The sequence below is a fragment of the Grampus griseus genome (assembly GCF_964374135.1).
Source record: "Grampus griseus genome assembly, chromosome: 6".
NCBI lineage: Eukaryota > Metazoa > Chordata > Mammalia > Artiodactyla > Delphinidae > Grampus > Grampus griseus.
The window spans coordinates 54,325,806-54,349,078 of NC_139000.1; the positions used below are offsets into that span (position 1 = coordinate 54,325,806).

A 23,273-nucleotide genomic window follows, 5' to 3' on the forward strand; every position below is an offset into this window, starting at 1 on the left:
TGACAGGCAGCAACATAACAGTTTTCACAAGACACGATGCTCATGATATGTACGTCTTATATTCCTGCTAAAAATATACAGTCCCAAGGCAAGAACTGCAGCATTAGTCAGCCCCTAAGAAACCCTGTTTTGTACAATACATTTGCACTATAACATGTGATTTAATGCTTTGTGGGTCTAGATTTGATATGTTATTAAACCTAGCAATCTAAATTTTGCAAAGATTCCATCTAGAAATGGGGAGTAGGCAGACCAGGGGAAAGAGAAAAATCACCTCCCATACCCATCTTGAATAATACCATGAAAAGCTATGCAGACGCCTGCAAACATTCACCTCTCAGCTTATTCTTTCACTGAAGTATTTCTATTTTTAATAGTCATCATGCACTTTAGCAAAAGTCAACTTTATAAAGTTATACGCCTTTTCAAAATCTGGGGATAGTGGGAAAATAGGGAAATCCTTTTGCACAAAAATTAATTTTGCAATGCAAAAAAAATATTTTTTTGGATAATTCAAGCCTATATGTTTATTTCAGTAAAGCCAAATCCAGCAAACTATTTTCAGCCAGGATTAGTCAGAACTAAAAGGCTGGACTGTTTTCCTTCAGAGACTGAATGTCTTCCTTGCCTGCAATAGGCCGGTGTGTTCCAAACAGAGTAAACGGAATTGCCTTCAATTGCTTGTCTCTTTCTGGCATTTTTAATGCAGAACCTTACTGACAGAGTAAGGTTTTGTTGGCTGGAATGTAATTATTCTTTTCAGTCATATAACCTGGCATTCTTACAATGTATGAGTTTCAAGTTTTCCTTAAGAAGAATCATAACATGGGGCATAATGTAAGGACAAGAAATGCAATTTCATTCCTCCAGAAATTATTAAAACTCTTTCAAAAATACCTACTGGATGGTGAAAAAGCGCTTCTAATACTTGCCTTACAACTATCACCTGTTTGGTTTGCTTTTACATGAATCTGACAACTTGGCCAATCTATAATCAAGCATAAACATGGTAAACATGGCCCAGATTCTTTATTATCAAGACATACTACAGAAAGAAGGGACTCTGGCTGGGGGAACCACCATCTAAATAAGTTCCTTTTCCAAATGATATATATTTTTTACACACATTTAGTGACCTGTAGCATATTCAATATCCAGGGAATACCTAAAATTCTCAGATTGTTAACTGTAAAAGAAATATTCCTGTCCATCTAAACTAATATAAAACACATGCTCTTCTTTTTCCAAGAGTTAAGCGAGCTGTCTGAGATTGTGCAAAGCCACCCTGGGATCCCAAGGGTGATGTCCTGCTTGTAAACCCTGAGGGTTTCTGTTAGGTGTGAAATGTTTGTGCAACCATCTAAGAGTCATATTATTCAAAAACAGTAAATTCTGCCAAGAAACAGAGATAGTTCCAGGATTGATGTTGTGAAAGGGGGAAGTGGGGAGAAAGAGACACCATGCCCGCTTCCTTCAACACCAAAGACACAGTCCCCTCTGGGTTCTTTCTCCTTATACATTTTCCACCAAACTCCCTCTCCTTAAAGTCAGGGAGATCCAGTAAGACTCAGCTCCTGTGGTAACCCTGAGTGTTTTCATGCTGGCTATAAATCATTAACTAGTCTTACAACCTTGGAGGGTGCAGTGTGCAGGCGTGTGGGTGTATGCAGCAACACTTTTACTAGCCAAGTTGCTAAGTGTGAGTTCCTTTCTAAATATCAGAACCACCCCTCTAACCCTAACACTCACCCAGTTATTGGAGGGAAGGGAAAATCACTGAATATTTAATTTGGAAAATAGCTAAAGCTTGCTGGTGGTGTAGTGTGTGTTCCTCTGCCCTGCACATTTCAGCAACTTCAAGCTGGTGCCTGGTGGGAATCAATTTTCCAAGACTTTGGACAGTGTGGCAGCGTGAACCTCCCCGATCATGTACATCTGCAGAAGAGAATCTAGAAGTGGAGATATACCCCAGCCACTAATAATTAAAGAAAACTTCCCCTTTCTCAGGCTGAAGAGGATACCTAGGTACCATGGATACCTAGACCCCTAGCATCCAAACTCCATAAAAGAAAAAAATGCCGCCTAACTTGTGGCAGCGTTTGTTAAACCACATACACCTTCAATGAACTCCCGTGGGCTTTAGGCGACTCACCGAACACTTGTTGGGCTTCTCCCCCGAGTGGACTCTCATGTGAATCAACAGTTTATAGCGGGCATTGAATGGCTTGTACCTTCGAGGACAACCGGCCCAGAAACAAGTGAAGTCTTCCCCTTTGCGCTGATCTATGTGAACCTTCTCGATGTGCCGCACAAGTTCCTCCTGCTGGTCGTACAAGGCGCTGCAGTCAATCCAGCGACAGCAGTGCTTGCCCCCAACGTCTTCCATCTCCCCATCCTCCTCCAGGGCGGCCTGAGGCAGGGCCAGCGGTTGGGTGTGGTGGACGAGCTCTGGGTGATGCAGGTGCGGGTGGGCGTGGTAGGGGGGCGGGGGGCCTTGGGGCGGAGGTGGCAGAGGAGGCAGAGGGGGTGCCGGGGGCAAGTCCAGAGCGCCGCCCGGGAAGTCATCCAGGCGCTCCGTCTTTAGCAGGCCCGCCGGCTGGCCGTCAGAGTCCAGCAGGCCGTGCTGCACCACCATGTTGTTGACCAGGCCGGGCTGCAGGCCGCCGTGCTCCAGTTGCTGCATGCGCTCATACTCCAGCACGCTGTCCTCGTCGTAGGCTGGAAGAGCCAGGCCACCACTGGCCACCCGCACGCCCTTCTGGCTGCTTGGCACCGAGCCTGGCTGGGGAATACAGCTGCCGCGCACCCCCAGGAAATGCCCATAGACCTCTGGCTGTGGGGACATGTTGGCCGGGGAAGACCTTGACCCGTTGATGTAGGCGACCAAGGACGTGGGCGAGGTGCGGATGATGGTATTGAAGTCTATCCCAATGCCATCGGACAACGGGGACAAGGACAGTGCTCTCTTCTTGGAGCGGGCCGAGTGGGACCTGGCCGAAGAGTGCCGGGAACTAGGGTAAGGAGAGTGGCTATTTTCCATCCCGAACAGGTAGGATGGCAATGAGTTAGAGACACTGTTGCTGGGCATGGCTGTCCCAGGAGGAAGGCTGAGGAGGTCCCCTAGATCAATGCCATTCTGAGAGCTGTGGTTGGAGGAGAGCGAAGGGAGAGCCCTGTAGCCGTGAGACCACTCTTGTTTCACGCTCAAGGCTGACTGACTTTCTGTCAGACTCAAAGTTGAGGATGCCAAAGACTCACGCGAAATAAGGGACCTGAAACAGCAGCCAGAAGGCGGGGAGAAAAAAAAAGACAAACATTTTAGCAGGATATGGATTGCCTAAGAGCTAAAAGAACATTGCATTGACAATCCCTTAAGTATTTCCCCTAATTACATTCTCGGCTAAACACACATTCTTTGGCTAAGATAAAACCCAAGGCTTTTAGTTCCAGGTAAATAACATTTTACCAAGAAGAACAATAAAAGCTAATGCTCACTGGAATAATAAAACAAAAAGATCTACTGTTATAAATAATCTTAATACTTTAAGTGATAATAAATCGTCCTTGCTTTATTTTTAAATATCTTTTTTTAATACAGGGAAAAAATTAGAGACCTAGGAATAATTATTGAAGTTTGTTATGGCAAACCAAATAAACAAGTATTTATTAAGCATCTACTGTGTGCAGCACACTACAAATAGGCATTGCAGAACACAAGTCTAAACAGAGTCCCAGCCTTTGAGTGAAATCTGTTTGGTGAGGTAAAACATAAACCTATGCTTAATTTGAAAAGAAAAAAAAAGTAAATCCTCAAAGTCATCCAGGGGACCTAATAATAATTTCACAAGTTTATTTCACTGACATTAAGGAATTTTAAATGTTTCTATAAAAGATAGCAATTCACACTGTAAGTACTCAGTCACAACATCAAATTGCCCCAGAAATAAAATATATATAAAATACAGCTGTAATATATATGGGAGTGACAGCCTGAAATCAAGTCATATTTATAATTATGCATTTGGGCCGTGCAGGGTTTAATCACACCTTCTAGTTTTGTATCTTCCATGAACTGTTGTCCTTGAATCACAGCAGATTTGGACTGAGAGCAAAGCATTTGCTTTAAGTACTTCACTTTTGCAACAATTCCTCTCCTGTCCTTCTTACCCTTTACAAAACATGCCTCACATGTCACAACAGTTAGCTGAATAACAGAATGCTTTGTAATGTAGTCTGGCCACTTTAAAATTCATTTTGCTTTACTATGACATCATTGCCTTAAAAATCATTGAAGAGAAAAGCTATGCCCTTTGGATGGAAAATTTGTCACAAAGAGGCTGGACATAATTCATAATTCACTGTACTCCCAACTCAGAATAGTGTATTCTGAGTTGTAGTGTATCAAAAAACCTGACTTCTTTATATGTACTTGCACTGGCTTTCTACAGAGATCTTTTTTCTGACAAAAAATTCAAAATAAAATATTGTATAGAATGTCTATCTTCCCAGAATGAACTCATTTACTACTTCCAGCTGTTAAACAGCAACCTGTTGCAAAAGAACTGAGGGAAAAATAGAAGCATTCTCATCCCATCTGTTCCTCTTCTTTTCACAAAATGGAAGCCAGAAACACTTTCCTACAAGCATGAGAAATCAGCAAGAAAACATCTCAGCTCCGAAATGCACAGTATAAGGTGGTAGATAACACCATTGTCGATGTGGTGTTTCCATCAAGTGAAGTAATGTTTACCGATGACAAACACAGCAGGAATTTACGTCCAGTTGCCCTTGACACAGATTTCTTTTCCTCTGTCCAGATCCTTATATTTGGACTGAAGTCCTGCAAGCCCCAGAGTGGTTTCTGAACCATCTGTTTTTTAATTCCCCATGGACACTTCCAATTATTTTCCCAGCATACCTGCAGCTTGTAGCTCTCCCTGCAGAGCTCAGCTGAAGGCTCCTGGTGATAGGATGTCAAGGGCCTTTTGGTCCCTTCCCCAGGGAGATAACAGAATTGCTTTCTGACCCAAGTCCAATCAGTAGTCGTGTCATATATGAGGCAAAGACAACTGACTTTGCTTTACACCCTGAGGTTTAGATGGTTTATATAACATTCTCAAATGGTGCATTTGCCTGGTCACTGTCATACTGGAGGATTTCAGATTTTTAAGCAGTGAATGGCAGGCAGAAAGTATTTTACCCATCTGTATATACTTTGCATTTGAAATTATATTATTTGGTTTGAGGGCTGCCTATAGTGAGTGAGACATGTTCATTTGTTCCACTGTCAAGAGATGTTTCTTATTTTTCTCAAAATACACCTAAAGTATCGTTCGATTTAAATTTGAGCATAACCCCATGCAGGCACATTCCTTAACTCCTTGGACATCTCAGTTTTCTAAGACAGTTATCATATATTTTTCAGAAAGCAAATTCTATGTTCTGTTCACTAAGGCAGTTATATGAATGGAGAACCCTCTCTTCTATCTTAAACACCTAATAAGAACAAAATTTCCAACAAATGGCCTTTGCCTAGCAGCCTACCTCCCTTCTAAGCAATTACCCCAGATCTTTTAATATTTCAAAGTTCTAATCCATGAAACCTGCCCCAAAGATAGTAGCTCTCAGTAAAAGTCCTCTTTCCAGAAAAATTATATACTGTCTGTACTGAGCCTTAAACATAGCTAACTTCAAGCATCTGTGGGTGTTATCTTCCTCAATAAAATTCAAAGTCCTCCAAAAAAAGGGGTCATTTTTATCTCCGCCAGTACCCACCAGAGTGTTAAAGTTTTCCAAAAAAATATTGATTAAGGTGAGTAATCAATCAATATAATGATAACCATCATTTTTAATTTATGAAGTATTTTCCCTTTGTATTATTTCATTTAATACAGCCTGTGAAGTAAGTAAATTGGATTGCTTAAATAACCTCTGTTTTACAGAGAATAAAACCAAGGTTCTGTGAAATTCCTCCCAGTGACACCAGAAAAAGGACCAAAACTCCTTAAAGAAGTACAAATAGAGCAGCATTTGATAGGCAGTCACCTAGCTGGATCACATACATCCTCCACTGTTTTCCCCACAACATACCCCACATGTGGTCCATGCTGCTCTGCTTGATTAAAAGACCTGGTGTACGAGGCTTAAAGTCACACGAGCTACAACTGGAGCACACATTTTCTGTTCTCCTTCTGAAACAATATGCTGAATGACTGTGAAAGATTGCAAAGAACTCTTGCCTATAATCCCTGCTGCTACCCACACCAAGCCTATGGGAAAGAAAGTGACAAAGAGCTGTGGTTCTATCACCATACTTAGAGAAATCTCCATTTCCATATGTTCATCTAATCCTAAGCATATTATTTCTGGTGACTGGTTAATTTGAAGCTATATGTGAAAGAAAGATAACTCAAACAAAATAAAAGCAATATGAAAAACTCAGAAACCAACAGTGAAATAGGTTAGGGTAGCTGGTGAAGCAAGAGCTCAGTAACTCTCACGGGGCCGTAAGAGGTGTAATAACGAAGCTGAACTGCTTGGTTCAATGCCAAGCTCAAAAGAAATACTAACGTATATATGACAAGGAATTCCTCAAAATGATGCTTAAAAGAATGACTACATATATATGTGTACATATATATGCATATATGTCATGAAAAAGAGATGGGCAACAAGAGTTACAGAATTGATCCAATGAAGTATTACTTATAATAATGAAATAAAGGGAAACAAATGCCCATTAATAAGATACTGATAAAAATTATAGTTTTATTTATATACTTTTTAATAAAATGGAATCTTGGGCAGGAAGAAGTCATTATATGATGCTAAATAAATTTTTACCACAAAAGATTATTACAAAGGAAAGTGTTTATATTAACAAAAAAAGTAAATATAATACTATGTAGATCATTATAGATCAATTTGATGGAAAGGGAAACCTATGCTTATGATGTATATGTTTGCCTACAGCTAGAAGGATATATGTCAAAATTCCACCCATGGTTGCCTGTGAGTGGTAGGATTCGGGATGACTATCATATACTGTCTTGTGCTTGTCCATATTTTCCACATTTTCTACAATGAGTAAGAATTACATAGATAATCAGGAAAAAACAATAAATTTTACAGCTTTTTATAGGGTGGCCATCACTCAGACTGAACAGTTATGTCCTCATCCAGCTCCCCACCCCCCCACCCCCTCCCCCCCGGGCATTCCCCCAATACACAAAGCTGATTCTCTCTCCATCTTCTCTTCATCTCTAGATAGCAAAATGCCTTCAAGTTGAACTGTTGCCTCCTGTCCTATCTCTCCTCTTATGGAACACACAAACCAATTTAAGTATCACAAATAAATGTGACCTTTCCAAATTGCTAAAAGTAAATTCGATATTTCACCAAGCCAGTTCCCAACTCCTGTTTCTTTGCTCATCCTGCAAAAAATTATTTCCATAGAAGGACTCACAGAATACATAATCAAAACATACATATCAGTGCATCTCTAAGATGTTATCTTTTAAGGATAAAAATTTACGCTAAGGAATCAAATATGCCAGAAAACACTGAGATAATGACCCTTCCCTGCCCGACCCATGAAAGGGACTGCACTAGATACATGCATGGCTGGAGCAGCCTGTGCCCTGCCTACCTTCAGTTTCTCCATTAATTATGACTCTCTGCCTTCAAGGCATGGGCTGGACTTGCCACAGACAGGAAGCTGAAGGCTTCCCAATGACATCTACCCCACGAGTACAGTTAATTTTACATGTAATACTCAGCAAGTATGAAGAGTCCCTCAAGGCATAATCATCAATAGGAAAATGACAGGAGCAGCTTCCCATCACAAAAAAAATCTCAGGTGAAAAACAAGTTTCCATCTCATGAAAAAATTGGCATAAAAAATGATCCAGGAACTGTGATTTCAGAGTCTCGAATAGCAGCTAGGAGGACAGTGCAGAGACACAAGAAGGGGAAAGGGGGATAAGAGGAAAAGATAAAGGAAGGGGAGGAAGAAGAGGAAGAAACAGAACCCAGAACTACAAGGCATCTCAGCAGATTCCAGTCCCCCAAGAAGAGGAACAGAGGTCCACAGAAGAGAGGTCCAATTCCTTTGCAAAATCACAGTTACAACAGATCTGGAACTAAGGCAAAAAACTTTGGATTGTATTTCTCCAAGAAGACTACTTACAGAAGATGAAATAATTCATTTCAAACATAGAAATAGACCTTATACTTTGCACAGTATTTTGGTTTTATGTCCCCTGTAATATCAACCTTAAGAGATATAAAAATTTGTTTGAGAAGGTAATTTCCCTATTCAATTATCTCCCATGGAGATAGATGTATAGCATTTATTGGACCTACTTATTCCAGCACCTAATCAGACATTGTGTTGAAATGTTATGTAACTCACACACGAAAGTATGTCTTCCTAGACGCATCATAAAGTCTTGAAATTCATGATTTCTATCTTTACTTTTTCAACTATCTCCCTAAACTTCAACTATTATATTATGCAGGACCATAAATATTTAAGATACTTGGTTAGATGGGTGAATGTATGGCTGGACAGACAAAACAACTGTAAAGCAGCCTTAGGATGCTGCAACTCATACACTGAAAAATGAGCAGCTAAGATGGATGTGCATGGAACATCTTTATCTTTCTAGGCCATGATATGACCTGCTTCACCAGGAATCAACAGATTAACACACTGGTATTTAGTCACAGAGGCCCCCAAATCTCAAAGTGGGCCTTAATTTCACTCACACTGTAAGCCAGCAGGTGTTAAACCATTCTTCCCAATTAAGATGATATTATGGCACACACAGTTTTTATCCACATTCCCCTACAAAGCTCAAAATAAAAGAGCTGCTTGAGTGTGTGTGTGTGTGTGTGTGTGTGTGTGTGTGTGTGTGTGTGTGTGTGTGTGTGTGTGTGTGTGTGTTGTGTGGGCATGCATTCAGTAAGGAAAGGAAAAACAGTCATGGGTGTGATTATACCGTAAGAAGGGGGAAAAAAAAAGTAACTTGAGACCTGGTATCTGAAGGAGGTATATTCAGGTTGGCTGCATTCATTGCCCTCTGTAAGCTAGGACTGATCTGGTTGCATGCTGTAGAGACCTGGCTTGCTGGTGGTGAAATGGGTCCCAGTCGCTGAACCATCATGGGACTGCTGGTGACCACTAGATTGTTGCAGCTGCCTTTTCCAATGGACTTGCACTGAGGCCCAAAGCCAAGAGCCCCTAAAAACAAACGAATCAGGTTAGCTTTCATGTCCCTTATATCAGAAATCAGTAAATACACATATGTGCACACTTATATCAGGACTCATCTTTAGAGACAGTCCTTGGATCACCTTTTTTTTTTTTTTTTTCAGTATTAGTGATAGAAAAAAGCTTTCTCTAATTCCGATGAAAAATCCATAATGCTACAATAGAAACCCTTCTATAATCACCACTCATACAAAATATGCTTACATTTTGCTTCTTCTATATAGAAGTGTCCAGTTATATTAAGAATCATATTTTATCATCTCTTTACCTAAAGGGTTAAGGTGGTAAGTAGATGGGATTACTTGTATCAAACCATGTTTTTTTCTAGAATAGCTAATATCTTGAATGACCCAGCAAGGAAAGTTGACACTCCTGAAAAAAACTTGTTTAACTGGTTCATTTCATTCCAAGTCTGGTCTTCCAAAATGCCTCTTTAAAAGGATATAGACTGGCTGTGTCTCTCCAATCTTTATTTTTCCTCTTCATCCTAATATATTTTCATTGGACATACACCCAATTTTTTAAAAAATCAAGATGAGAGAACCCTAAACAAAACATTCATTCTAAAAGTAGCATGTTAACCAAATTTGACATAAATTTTTCATTTCATTAGTAACAATCTTCGAACGTAGTAAAATTTGGTACATATCCCAGAAGGGAAAGGAAAAAAAAGAAACCCTCAAGAATCTGTGCCATTACAGAAACGTGAAGAGCAAAGAGGAGAAAGGTAAACACTGCCATGACTCATTTATAAAAAATAATAATAGTGGTTGAATCATTCTAGACATTCTTTTTGCATGGATATACTTTTTCAAACAGTTTTTGCAAACTACCTGGTCCAGTCTCAGTTCCCATTTCAAATAAATCAAAATAAATATGATCTCAGGTTTTTCTGGCAAATTGGCTCTAAAATTTTCTCACCAAATTCCCCATCTTGCTCGTTGATATATCTGGGATCAAAGTAGTAGAAAAGCATCACGGTAACTTTCCTTAGCCCTAAGGAGTATAATTTTTTATTTTGTCTTCTCAAAAATTAGGTTAATAGCCAAAAAAATGACTTCTTCATCTTTTGTAACATTCTCTTCCAAGAGCCCACAACTAAGGATAAACAAGACCTTAGAGTAATCACCAATGCTCTCATCAATGAAACCACATCTCCAAAGTGCTAGGAGAGTCACAGCATCTTTAGCTAGCAGGAAGCCTTCTCTAGTCCAGCCCTCTGGGAAACTAAAATCCAAGTGGTAACTGACTTGCGTCAGTAAATCACACAGGGATTTACTGACAGAGCAGAAACGGAGTCTACAAGAGTGTATTTTCATGGCACCTGTGTCCTTAAGTTTAGGTGCTGGATGCTTAGTTTCCTCCTTGGATACTTTCCAAGATCCAAGAAAGGTCCAAAAGAAATTTCTGTCTGATTTTTTTTTTTCAGATACACAAACCGGAACCTTCCCCTCTCCCTGCAGCTTCTATCTGATGCATCTTCTTGTGCCTTGAAAGATCAGTTATAGATGATAGTCTCTCTGTTTTCATAACTCATGTAACACTGTACCATCAGGGCTTCATCTTGACACTAAGAGTAGTGGGTACATTTTTGTGCAATGATCATAGACTTAATATCTTTATAAATTCCAACAAGCTACATGTGATTTGCTTTTCAAACCCCCTTTTTACCTTGGATAAAGGCAGTGTAATGGTTCATACCCTAGCCCAGTATATAAGACACTTGAATTCTATCCCTACCAGCCACTGCTACAAAAGCAACATTAGATGGCAGGTATTCTGTCAAATTCAGTGTCACATATTCATCTAAAGAACTCATTCATTTCATGCCTGTTTCCTTCACCATAAAATGGTATTAATATCTACCTCTAAAACAAAGACATATTAGCAGCTGGAACAGCACACCCAACAAATACTACTTGGTGTCAAAGCATATTAATACATTATTTCATCAAATCTTAGATGCCATATATTATGTCATACCATTATTTTATATACCAGTAAGAACAATAAACTAGTACATGGTGTTAATATTTCAGAGATAATCGATGTGAAAATAATGCACACCTTAGCATAAATAAATACCAATAAGATTGCTGAAAAAATTATTTTAGCCCTTTTCTTGTTCCTGCTTTTCTCTCTGCTTGGCACAGCCTTACTCTAACTTGTCTACCTAGGAGCACCTCTGTCTTCAAGATCTTGATTCAAAGGTCATCTTCTCTGTGACGTCCTCTCCCCCACTGCCAACTGGGCAAATCTGACCAATTCTTCTTTTCGTTCCCCCACAGTCTTTCATAACACATTTGCCTCAGCACCTTCAGGGAACGGAAATGTTTACATGCCTGTCATCCGTTTATACTTTATTGCTTTTTAAAGACAAAGCTCTTGTCTGAGATATCGCTGCTTCCTCAGCACCTAGCCCAGGGCCTATACAGTACACAATAAAGTCTGTCAATGAAGCTAAGAATGAAAATAAAAGATAGTTATACATGATATTAAATACACATTATTTCCACTGAAGCCCTCCTGGTCTTCTTGTCTAAAACAGTGCCATTTTTCAAAAACAGACTCAAACTAAGTCAATCCTTTGATGTTTCTCCACAGTGTGGCTAACTAGGTCTGAATGGAAGATGAAGCTGCGGGAGTAGTAACTATAAATCTATCTCCCTGGACTAGAATTTTACACTGGTCAAGGCTGCCCTTGTAACCCTATACCCTAGATCCTCACATTCACAGTATTTTCTCCGTCTGTAATAAAGAAACATTAATCTTCCCCTCCCCAGTGTCTCCATCATTTTCACTATAACACCTTCTACTCCCAAATTCACTGGTCAGCTTGAGCCTCATCTAACCATAGAGGGGTGACAGCTTCTGACTATCACATACGTTTAGCACGAAGCTATACAGTAAATTTCTTGGGAACACGTTATGTTTGTGGAGCAGCTGTAAGAATGTTCTGTAAAATGGCATCATCACTCTCACACAGGGAGGCAAATAACAGTCTGACCAAGAACCACTGTGCTTAATGCAAACATCTAACTCCAATTTTTTTTCATAATGCCAGACAGAATGAACACCTCCAGACTGCTCAGAATTGTGTAGTGCATTGTAGTATGGGCTCTGGAGACAGCCTGCTTGGGAACCCCCAACCCAGGTTGGTCGTGTGACTTGGGCAAATTACTTAAACATTTGTGTTTATCTCTATGTGTTCTCATCTGTAAAATGGGAATAAAAATAACACCACTTTATAAGGTGTTATTGTGCATCTAGTATTAATTACACATGTAAAGGACTTCACATGTTGCCTAGGGCATAGTAGGTACTTGATAGATGTTAGCTGCAATTTTTGTTGTAGTTGTTGTTATTATTGTTCATGCCTGTCATCATTTTTTTTTTTTTTTTGCTACATTCTCTTTCTTGAAGTAAGAAGAAAACAGTTCTTTATAATTCCTTGCACAAAACAAGATACAAGTAAATGATACTATTTAATTCTCTACCCATTTCTTTCTGCTTTGAGCCTGGAGCCAACTTTTTTAAAACCAGGTGTCATCACAGATAGAAGAAAAGTTTTCAGCTGGCCAAGTTTGAACATTCCTTGGCTTGTCATTCCCTGAAAACAAACTGTACAACTTTTCTGACTACCAGATGTGCCAACTACTTGTATGCTGGTTTTCATTTTGAAATACTGCTTATTTTTAGAGACTGTACAGTGTTTCTTAAAAATGTGTTTACTGCTCAAATAAGGATTTGAGTGGATGGCATTCTGAGTACTACGTACATTCTAGCCAAAATCACTGCATGCTGGTGGGGAGCGCAAACGTTTTGCATTTCCTGAACTGAGAGGTCATCTTAGCAGGGGCATGTTTTTAATTAACATCTTCATTAGTTGAAAGAGTTCTCTTGAAGTCAAATAGTTGACTATGTTGCAATTACCCCTGCTGAGGCTGCAACTTTCAGAATGATTTATGTTTATCCACTGGTTCCTCTAAAAATGACAGAGATATTGGGGGAACAGAAATAGCATATATATATATATATATATATATATATATATATATATATATATGGGAGGGGGGTAGGGAGAAGTAATCAACTTTTTTTTTATTGTATTGTTCATCAACTGACACTAATCAAATGCCAACCATGAGCTGGGCAGTCCTTGGAGACAATGGTGAGCAAGATAGACAGAGTCCCACCCCCCCAAAGAGCCCACAGTCTGCCCATGAAGAGGAATACCAAAGCAACCATTATATAAAAGAGATCCCTGTTCCTAGGTTGGGTCATATGAAATGTCTTTCTTTACAGGTCAAACATGATCAAATAACAGCAGTTTCTATATAGTTCAACCTAACACATATGCAGAGTATTTTGGAAACAGAAATAACGCATATCAGGATTTGAGTTCTGTCTCACCCACCCACTGGCTGTGCAACACTGAGCAAGGTCCTTAAAAGTCTCTGTGCCTCAGTATCCTGTCCCTAAAATCAGGACAGTTAATAGTACCTAATACAGGGTTGTTATGAGGATTGAAAGGGTTAGTATATATTATTATATGCTTTACCATCTCTAAGGATCAGGGTTTTCTTCCCAATCTTTCACTTTAAAACATTTCAAACCTACAGAATAGTTGTAAGTAGTACATGAATCCTCTTTATCTAATTTATCAATTGATAAATTCCATCTGTTGATCTATCTATTCATCTATCCATCTCTGTATATATAAGATTATTGTTTTAATTATCATTAATTTGTTGAACTATTTAATAATAAGCCATAGATTTTATGCCCTTCACCCCTAAATACATAATCATAACACAATCATCAAATTCAAGACATTTAGCAATGATTTAGTACTAGTACATAATACACAATTTATAGTCAAATATTACTAATTATCCCAATAACACCCTTTAGAGCAACTGTTTTCGAATCCAGGATCATGCATTTCAAGGAAAGGTTTTGCTGAGATGGAACTTCAAGAATGGAATAGTAAATCAATGGACACCCAGGCACTGAAGGTTGATGGAAAAGTAGAAAATCAGAGAAAGAAAAGAAGTGAGAGGTAACAGCGCACAGCACAATAGCTAAAAGCATGGATTTGTACCCTAGCTCCACCACTGAATGGCCACGTGAGCTTGGGCAAATTACTCAAGCTTTCTGTACCTCAGTGTTCTGATCTCTAAAATAGGGTTAATACTAGTACTTACATCATTGAGTTGTTCTGAGGATTAAATGATTTCATATGTGTAATATATTTAGGGCCTGGCACTTAATAAATACATTATAAACTCATTTCTGGTACCTTTCTGATATTTCTAGCACCTCTTTTCCTGAGTGACCAAGGATGGCATGCTGATACCTCCTGACCCAAGGCCTTCCACTCAACACACAGTAGACTTATCCTCCCATCGATGGACTCCAGACTTCAGGCCTTTCCTCACTCCCATCTTATCTTACTCTTAGACTCTCCCCAGCTTTCATTCATATTCCTCCTTAGAACTAGAAATAAGATATTCTTGCATACTAGACATACTAGGCTTGCTATACAGTGTTTTGTCAAATTTGTAATGTTTTACTGCTGAAATACAGTAGTGACAACTTCATGAATATATGTGACTGTGTAGTGTGTTACTCTGAAATACAGTTAAGGCAAGGGTAGATGACTAAGAACACCAAAAGATGAGAATCAGAATGAAATAGCTGGCTTCAGGGGCAAAGCATTTAAATTCAGTGTATGTTACAAATGCTCGAAACTGCACAAAACTTATGAGAGGTAAGGACTACTGAGCAGAGCATCCTGCCTCCATGGAGCTTACAGCTCCGTAGAGATAAGATGCACTCATCTAGGAACAATCAGATAATGATACTAGACTGTACAGAATAAAGCATGAGACTGAATCATAGAGACAGGAGTTCAGAAAAGGTGGAAATCACTGTTTACCAGATAATTCACTGAAGAAGAACAAAGGCATTTCCCAAAGGTCCTCAGGAAGTCCAAAGGTGTTCAGTGATAACAAATAAGGTGGGGTCATGAAGAGATCCATAGTCAAATAGCTTTGGGAAACTCTAATATAACAAAGTTAAACATATCTCTTTACTACAGGTCTTCTCAGAGCCTTTAAAAATTGCAAATGCTGATAATAAATCTCCCAGAGGAGCAAATAATATGCAAAATATATTTGTTTAGGGTACTTTTTCCCCCTATGACTCAACCAAGACTCGCATACTAAAGAACACTCTTTAGAAAACAAAGAGGTAAAACATGAAGGAAAAACGAGCACACGAATGGGAAGGAAATAGTAAGGTGTAGACACGGAAACAGAAGGGAGGAGGCGTGGTATGTGCTAGGGAAATGAAGAGAAGTCAGGGTTGCCTGCATGAGGGGGCTTGACCAAAAAAAGGGAGGAGACAGACTTAGAGGACTTGTTTAGTCAGCCTGGTGGGCCTGATTTAACAACTGGACATTATGTATTCACCAATGGCTCCAAACCTGGCTGCACATTAGGGTCACCAGGAAAGCTTTCCAAAAATGCAAATTCATAGGCTTCACTTCAAACCAACTAAGCCAGATGATGCTGGTGTAACTGGCCTGCTGACATGCACCTGGGACCCTGTGCTATAGATAGTGGTGCATCCCACTAGAATCCAAGTTCACCCAAGATTAATCTGGTGGAGATGAGGAGAAAGGATGGAGGAGTACATGACCAGAAGCTGGACAAACAATGAGGAGAAGCCCATGGGGTAGTAAATGACAGCATAAGAAGGCAACGGTTAGGGAAGCAAGTTAAGAGTAATTTATGGATTATATAATTGGTTGATAAAGATTTAGAAGATCAAGTTTAAAAAGGAGGAGGAGGTCATATAAAGGCTACTTTTGTAACTCCAATCTAAAATTAATTACTTGATCCCAGATAATAAATAGATTAAATCCTAACCCAGATTAATGAAGATTCCCACGAATTGGGCAATCTCCCACCACTCTGCCCTCAGGAAACCTACCAAGTTTATCCCAGAAACAATATAACTTTCACACTAACACTCTTCTAACCTTAGTCAGTATTCAGGAATGTTGGCCACAAAGTATGGAATCACCAGCATTACTCATTTTTATTTCATCCCTGCATTAAATGGAATCGTATTTATACTCCAAGAGGTTAAAAAATATCATATTCCTTTCTGAACCACTCAGTGCCCTGCATTCCTGGACATGAAGTCTCAGTCTTGCTCCCCACGACTGGGCACTCCTGATAACATGTTATTAAGAACACATAGCTCCAAACCACCTCATAAAGATGTAAAGATATATTAAACAGCATTCCCAAAGTTTATATTCTAAAGTCCCATCAGTCAGCTATTGTACATCAATTATCAACTAATTAGTACAGAGTGCTTATGCTGACCCTTCTGTTCTCTCTTGTAATGATTTGCCAAGTTAACTGAAAGCTGCTTTGCTCCATTGAGACTCTTAGTATAGCAAGAGTGTTAAATAAAGTTCACCAACAATTAGCCTAGAAAACCAAAGAGGAAATGTAAGCACATTTTACTGCTTTTCCCTGGATAAATTTTCTAACAATCCCATGAGAAGAGAGTGGATATATTTGTTAAACAAGCAAACCATTACTCTGAAAAACTGAAATACCAGTACTGGCATAGTTCAGTAATTCTGTCTCACTGATCAGGTATTCCTTTATTGTGCCCCTGCTCTGTGCTATAGTATATACTCTAGGGAGTGTGGATACATAGATGGGTTAAACAATTCTTGCTTACCATCTAATTTAGTAGGCTTACATCAAGGCTTACACATGGGATTAATCTGTGAAAATATATGAATTCAAGGTGAAATTATACTTACTCTATAAAAATAGGACTTGCACAAATATAAGAAAGGATGAGAAAAAAAAGGAGGAAGGAAGCATACTTAATGGGAGAAAACTACCTGAGTTTCCCAAAGCCCATGAACAGGTCACATTTATTAAGCACCACCTGTGAGCTTGGTGCTGTGCTGTACTAATGGAGTCCTAGGCCACTGGGTTTTCCCCTAAAGAGCTTCCGACCAGTTGGAAAGAGTTTTAATCAACACATGAAAAGATCAGGAAACACCCAATCTCTTTCTTAATTCAATGAAAGATTCTTTAAAATTTATAGTGTTTTACAATTTTCAAAAGTTTCACACACATAATTTCATATAATCCCATAACAACCTTATTTCCCCTATCCCTATATTGCCCCCCCTTCCTTCTTCCCACTGGTAATCACTAATTTGTTCTCTATATCTGTGAGCCTGCTTCTTTTTTGTTTTATTCACTAGTTTGTTGTATTTTTATATTCCACATATAAGTGATATCATACAATATTTGTCTTTCTCTGTCTCACTTATTTCATTTAGCATAATGCCCCCCAAGTCCATTCACATTGCTGCAAATGGCAAAATTTCATTCTTTTTTATGGCTGAGTAATATTCCATTGTGTGTGTGTGTCTGTGTGTACCATATCTTCTTTATCCATTCACCTGATGATAGACACTTAGGTTGCTTCCATACCTTGGCAGTTGTAAATAGTGCTGCTGTGAACACTGGGGTGCATAAATCTTTTCAAATAAGTGTTTTTGGGGGTTTTTTGGATATATACCCAGGAGTGGAATTGCTGGGTCATATGGTAGTTCTATTTTTAGTTTTTTGGGGAAACTCCATACTGTTTTCCACAGTGGCTGCCCCAATTTGCAGTGTAGGAGGGTTCCCTTTTCTCCATATCCTCGCCAACACTTGTTATTTGTGTTCTTTTTGAAGATGGCCATTCTGACAGGAGGAAACACCCAATCTTAAACTGAGTTGCCATATGCTGAGCAAAGAGATAGATCAAACAAGAAAAAGATCTGTTAAACTGGAGGAGGCTTGGTGGAGGAGGTGAAACCTGATCTGAGCCTTTTAATGGCCAGAGGGCAGAGGACGGTACAAAAAGGGGGTTTGCCAAAGTGAAGTGAGGAAATGTACTATGAAGGCATACGGAGGCAGCATGGGGAAGTGGTAAAGGATGGAGTTGCTAGAGCCAAAATGGCTTCACTTACCAGCTCTGTGACCTTGGGCAAGTTCCTTAACCTCTCTGTGCCTCTGTTTCCTCACCTAGAAAATGGGGATGATCATTGTACCTACCTTCATAAGGCTGTTTGGAGAACTAATAGGTCAAAATATGTAAGCACTTAGAATAGTGTCCAGCACACAGTAAGTACTCTATAAGCCTTAGGTATTCATGCTCTTATTAAAGCATTCTTAGATTACACAGGCCCTCTAAGGCTAGGCCCTCCAAAAGAACTATAGTAGGCTTTTAAGCATGAGTGTGACGTGATGAGGGACTATGAAGGAGACAATTTCACTATTTTCAGCACATAAGAAAGCAGAGCAAGGTAGGAAGATGTTGCTTTGAGCTCAGGATGCAGTGACAAGGCCTGGACCAGGTTGAGCAGAGGTGAATAAAAGGGACAGAGTAACCCCAAATTATCTTATGAAGAAAACAAATAAGAGGGTTGTTGAAGGAACTGTAAGAAGTACTAGATTCCAGACCCTTCTCCATAAATTAACATTGTGTTTTCCCTAAGCTGCTTTTCCCCTCTAGGTCAACTAAAAACAGAGACTGTAAGAGAAATGGCAAAGCTGCCCACTGGAAAGACCTCTCATTGTATGCAACAATGACTGGGACCCCTGTCAGAGAGGAGGTGCTCAACAAATACTTGTTGGGTGAATGAATAAAGAGTATGACTTCTAAGGCAAATATAGTTCAAGGACACAAATAAAATTGAGAAGTTCCCTCTTAAGTGTGAGTTGTGATATATAAGAAAGAAAGACAGAGATCCCTGGTGAACACAACTGTTGATACGTCCTTATCTCTAAGTTCCTGAACAGCTGGAAATATTATTCGTTTGCTGCATCTCTCCTTACTCCCTGCACATACACATGACTTGACACGAAGGGAGAGTAGTCTAAGGCAGTCAATGCAAACCAATGGAACTTTTTTTTAGGACCTAAGAGCTGGTTCCAAGGGAAAATCCCATTCGATCCTTCATAACAGAGATAACTTCTTAGTATCTAAAAGTCACAACTTACACAGCCATCACTAAAAGCTACTAACTTGTTTTCCACCAAACAGTAATTCTGCAGAACTGTCCAAAGAGATACATACATAATTTTTTTCTGTTACATATTCTACACAGGCTTGCAAGTTCAGATGAGATGCCCAGAAGCATCCGACCCAAAGAAATGACAGTTATGGAGATTACATTCTCTTATACTAAAAATTAAGTCACCCATATTTCTAAGAACCAGAAAATGCCTGGCTTCCTGCATCCAGAAGTCACACAGGTTGTTCAACTGTCTCATCAACCAGATATCTTTTGCTTCTAGGCTTTAGATTCTTGACTCTGGGCTCCAAAGTCCATTCAGCAGCCCAGGTATATGCAAGAAAATTTGTTGAGCTACTATTTGTATTTTGTGCTCCTTTGTCTCAGGGTAGTTATTATAAAAGGGCTAAAAGTAGACACTGCTTGATTTCGTCCTTTCTTCTAGTCCTGTGGGGAGGCCTAAATCCACTGAGATTACCCAAGTGCTCTGAGTACCTATGAAGAGAAAGCCAGGAGAAGGGAGATCGCCCAAAGTCTGAGAAGAACATCAGTTTGACAGTCCCCCAGATAGTGAGGCAGCTCTCAGAGAAGGCAGTGAGGGTGAAGAGAATGTCTGCAATGGCAAATGTCCAAAGGCCAGGCTCTAGGTCTAGGGGCTCCCAGCTCTTCAGCTCTTGGCAAAGCTTTCTGTGCCCAAGCAATGCACAAGGAGCAGACTTCTAGAGGCCATGTGGGCTTGGTCAGCAGGCACCTCAGCATCAACCTGGACCAAGAACCAGAAAAGCTCTTGGTATATTCTGCTCTGCACAAAGACCCTGGGATCTCGTCTCTCTGGCAAGGTATTAGGTACTCCAACCGACAATGACTGATATTAAATTTCAGGGTACTGGAGTCTGATTTGTTTTCAATTAAAGGAAATAATTTAAAGAACGCTTTCATTTATACCTGAGTTGGTAGAGTAAGTCACATCCACTACAGAGTCAATTAAAACTGGAGAGACTGGAAAGCTGAAATATCTACCCTTTGGCTCAAGCAACTTGAAACTTGTCATTGTGTAAAATTACATAACATTACCCCAACCACCAAAATATTTAAAAAATTTTTAACATCACAAGTCTCAACACACAGACAATCTGACTAAGGCCTACATAGTGCAAGTTCCCCGTGTTTCTTTTATTTAATGCCATTTTTGAACTTACAAGAGAACTAGAGTAATCTAAGCACTTCTGTAAATATAATTGGGGCATGAGTTAGCATTAAAGTAATTGTGACTGTTTTATCTCTATATCCTACAGGTGCTAATTCAGACACTATATCAACAATAACTGAATTAATAATAATGAAATTAGGTCAAACAAAAAAGAACACCAATTCCAACCCAAATTCTTTCTCATCAAAACAAAAAAGCAATCATAATACAGATTGATGCCAGTATGAAAAAGATCTAAATTAAAAGTAGTGCTTATAATTCTTTTTGGGTCCATCTCCTAAAGCAAAGGTAACAAAAGCAAAAATAAACAAATGGGACCTAATTAAACTTAAAAGCTTTTGCACAGCAAAGGAAACCATCGCCAAAATGAAAAGACAATATATTGAATGGGAGAAAATATTTGCAAATGATATGACTGATAAGGGATTAATATTCAACATATATAAACAGCTCATACAACCCAACATCAAAAAAACAAACAACCTGATCAAAAACTGGGCAGAAGAATTGAATAGACATGTTTCCAAAGAGGAAATGTAGATGGCCAACAGGTACATGAAAAGACCCTCAACATCACTAATCATCAGGGAAATGCAAATCAGGACCACAATGAGCTATCACCTCACACCTATCAGAATGACTATCATCAAAAAGAACACAAATAACAAATGTTGGCGAGGATATGGAGAAAAGGGAACCCTCCTACACTGTTGGTGGGAATGTAAATTGGTGCAGCCACTGTGGAAAACAGTACGGAGGTTCCCCCAAAAAACTAAAAATAGAACTACCATATGACCCAGCAATTCCACTCCCTGGGTATATATCCAAAAAAACCCCACAAAAAACACTAATTCGAAAAGATACACGCACCCCAATGTTCACAGCAGCACTATTTACAACTACCAAGGTATGGAAGCAAGCTAAGTGTCTATCATCAGGTGAATGGATGAAGAAGATATGGTACACACACACACACACACACACACACACACACAATGGAATACTACTCAGCCATAAAAAAAGAATGAAATTTTACCATTTGCAGCAACATGGATGGACTTGGAAGGCATTATGCTAAGTGAAGTAAGTCAGACAGAGAAAGACAAATATTATATGATATTACTTACATGTGTAATCTAAAAATGCAACAAACTAGTGAATAAAACAAAAAAGAAGCAGACTCACAGACATAGAGAACAAACTAGTGGTTACCAGTGGGAACTGGGAAGCGGGGAGGAGCAACATAGGGGTAGGGGAAAAAAGGTTACTGTGGGATTATATGAAATCATGTAACAACTTTTGAAAACTGTAAAGCACTATAGACTTCAGAGAATCTTTCATTCAATTAAAAAAAAAGTGGTGCTTATGTTCTCCCTAAAGTAATACTTTTTTTAAGGAGTATTATTATTTATCTGAATTTGAATATGAAAGCTGAAAATAAATGTGAATAAAAAGTTGAATGCTAACTGAATCAAAAACATTTCCTAAATAATTTACAAATTCTTAGAAGAGAATTAATAACAAATCATAAGCAACATAAAAAATTCCTATGGCTTTAAATGTAAATGGGAAGGAGAGAAATAAAATTCCTCCCCAATTCTCCAAAGGTCAATTAAGTAAAGGCCTTGATTTGGTGGTTAGATACCTCCTCTTTTGACTGCTCCAGTTGAACCAAAGTATAAAGTCTGCCAGAATTTGTTCTTCTCTTTGTTCTAAATACCCGTAACAAAACAAAAATAACAAGGAAAGGCAGAAGTCTCACTATGATCTTCTTGCACAACGAGAGGAACATGAACCTTGATACAAATCTACAGTTTGAAATAAAATATTACATAAATACCTGTGAATCACTGGGTAATATTAGCTACTTACAATGAGCAGAAAAATTATAAAGGTATTGCTAAAATATTTTCAATAAAGAAAATTGTTTAGGCAATCACCTTAGTGTGATCATTCTAAGTCTAAATTTTCAAAATGGAGTCTATAATTTGCTTCTAAATAAACCTACTTAGATAGTAAGTTTAATAAAATTACATAAATTTTAGCACTTAGAGATATGCATGCTTCAGAGTCATAGTACTTTGAGAAATCAAGTTAGATCTTAAGGCTGAAGAAAGTGAGAAAATAAATCACTTTCACCAAATTTCAAAGGTATCCCTTTCCTTTCTTCTCTCTTATAGCTATTAGGTACTAGATAACCAAACCTACTCTCCTAGGTACTGATCTTGTGAAGAATCCAGAAAAAATAATAATAAAGGGAGTTATCTTTTCTTTGGTCTTCTGCTTTCAAACACAGCAAGCTAGCTATGGTAAAACCATTGCAAATTTCAGAAGAGATTTTGCTCCATGTTCTAATTCTAGGACCAAGCCAATGAGAAAAAAGGGAATGGACAACTTCCTTCCTCTTTAAACACAGTAAGCACCTTTGTTTGGAAAGACTTTCCCACTATCTTCTTTCAAAAATGTGTTAGTCATAGTGGTCCGGGGGAGGGTGGGAAGATGTGGCAACTGGTATCCTTGTTATTGTACTTCAGTAGAGAAAGTAAGGGGATGAAGATTGAGAAATCTTGCCTCATGAATACTGGATGCTCTGTCATCTGACACCAGTAGCACAAGGAATTCTAGTAACACCTCCCTCTAGAGGAGGAAAGAATGGAGTCCGAAAAAAATATGTAAAA

The 23,273-nt window shown here is 39.0% G+C and overlaps 1 protein-coding gene across 7 annotated transcripts in view; it reads right to left on the reverse strand.

Annotated features, from left to right (window-relative positions):
* GLIS3 (GLIS family zinc finger 3) overlaps positions 1-23,273 on the reverse strand; it is a 513,435-nt gene that overhangs the window by 327,294 nt on the left and 162,868 nt on the right. For 6 of the 7 annotated variants that reach the window (XR_014296909.1, XR_014296910.1, XM_082657135.1 and 3 more), the window contains 2 exons: positions 9,037-9,244; positions 2,153-3,272 (listed from right to left, as the gene is read on the reverse strand). Coding sequence is in view for 5 of the 7 variants with exons in the window: in XM_082657132.1 (XP_082513258.1) it covers positions 2,153-3,272; positions 9,037-9,244 (1,328 nt within the window). In the remaining 2 variants the exon portion in view is untranslated. The remainder of the gene's footprint in view (positions 1-2,152; positions 3,273-9,036; positions 9,245-23,273) is intronic. The other variant, XM_082657136.1, reaches the window with a different exon arrangement.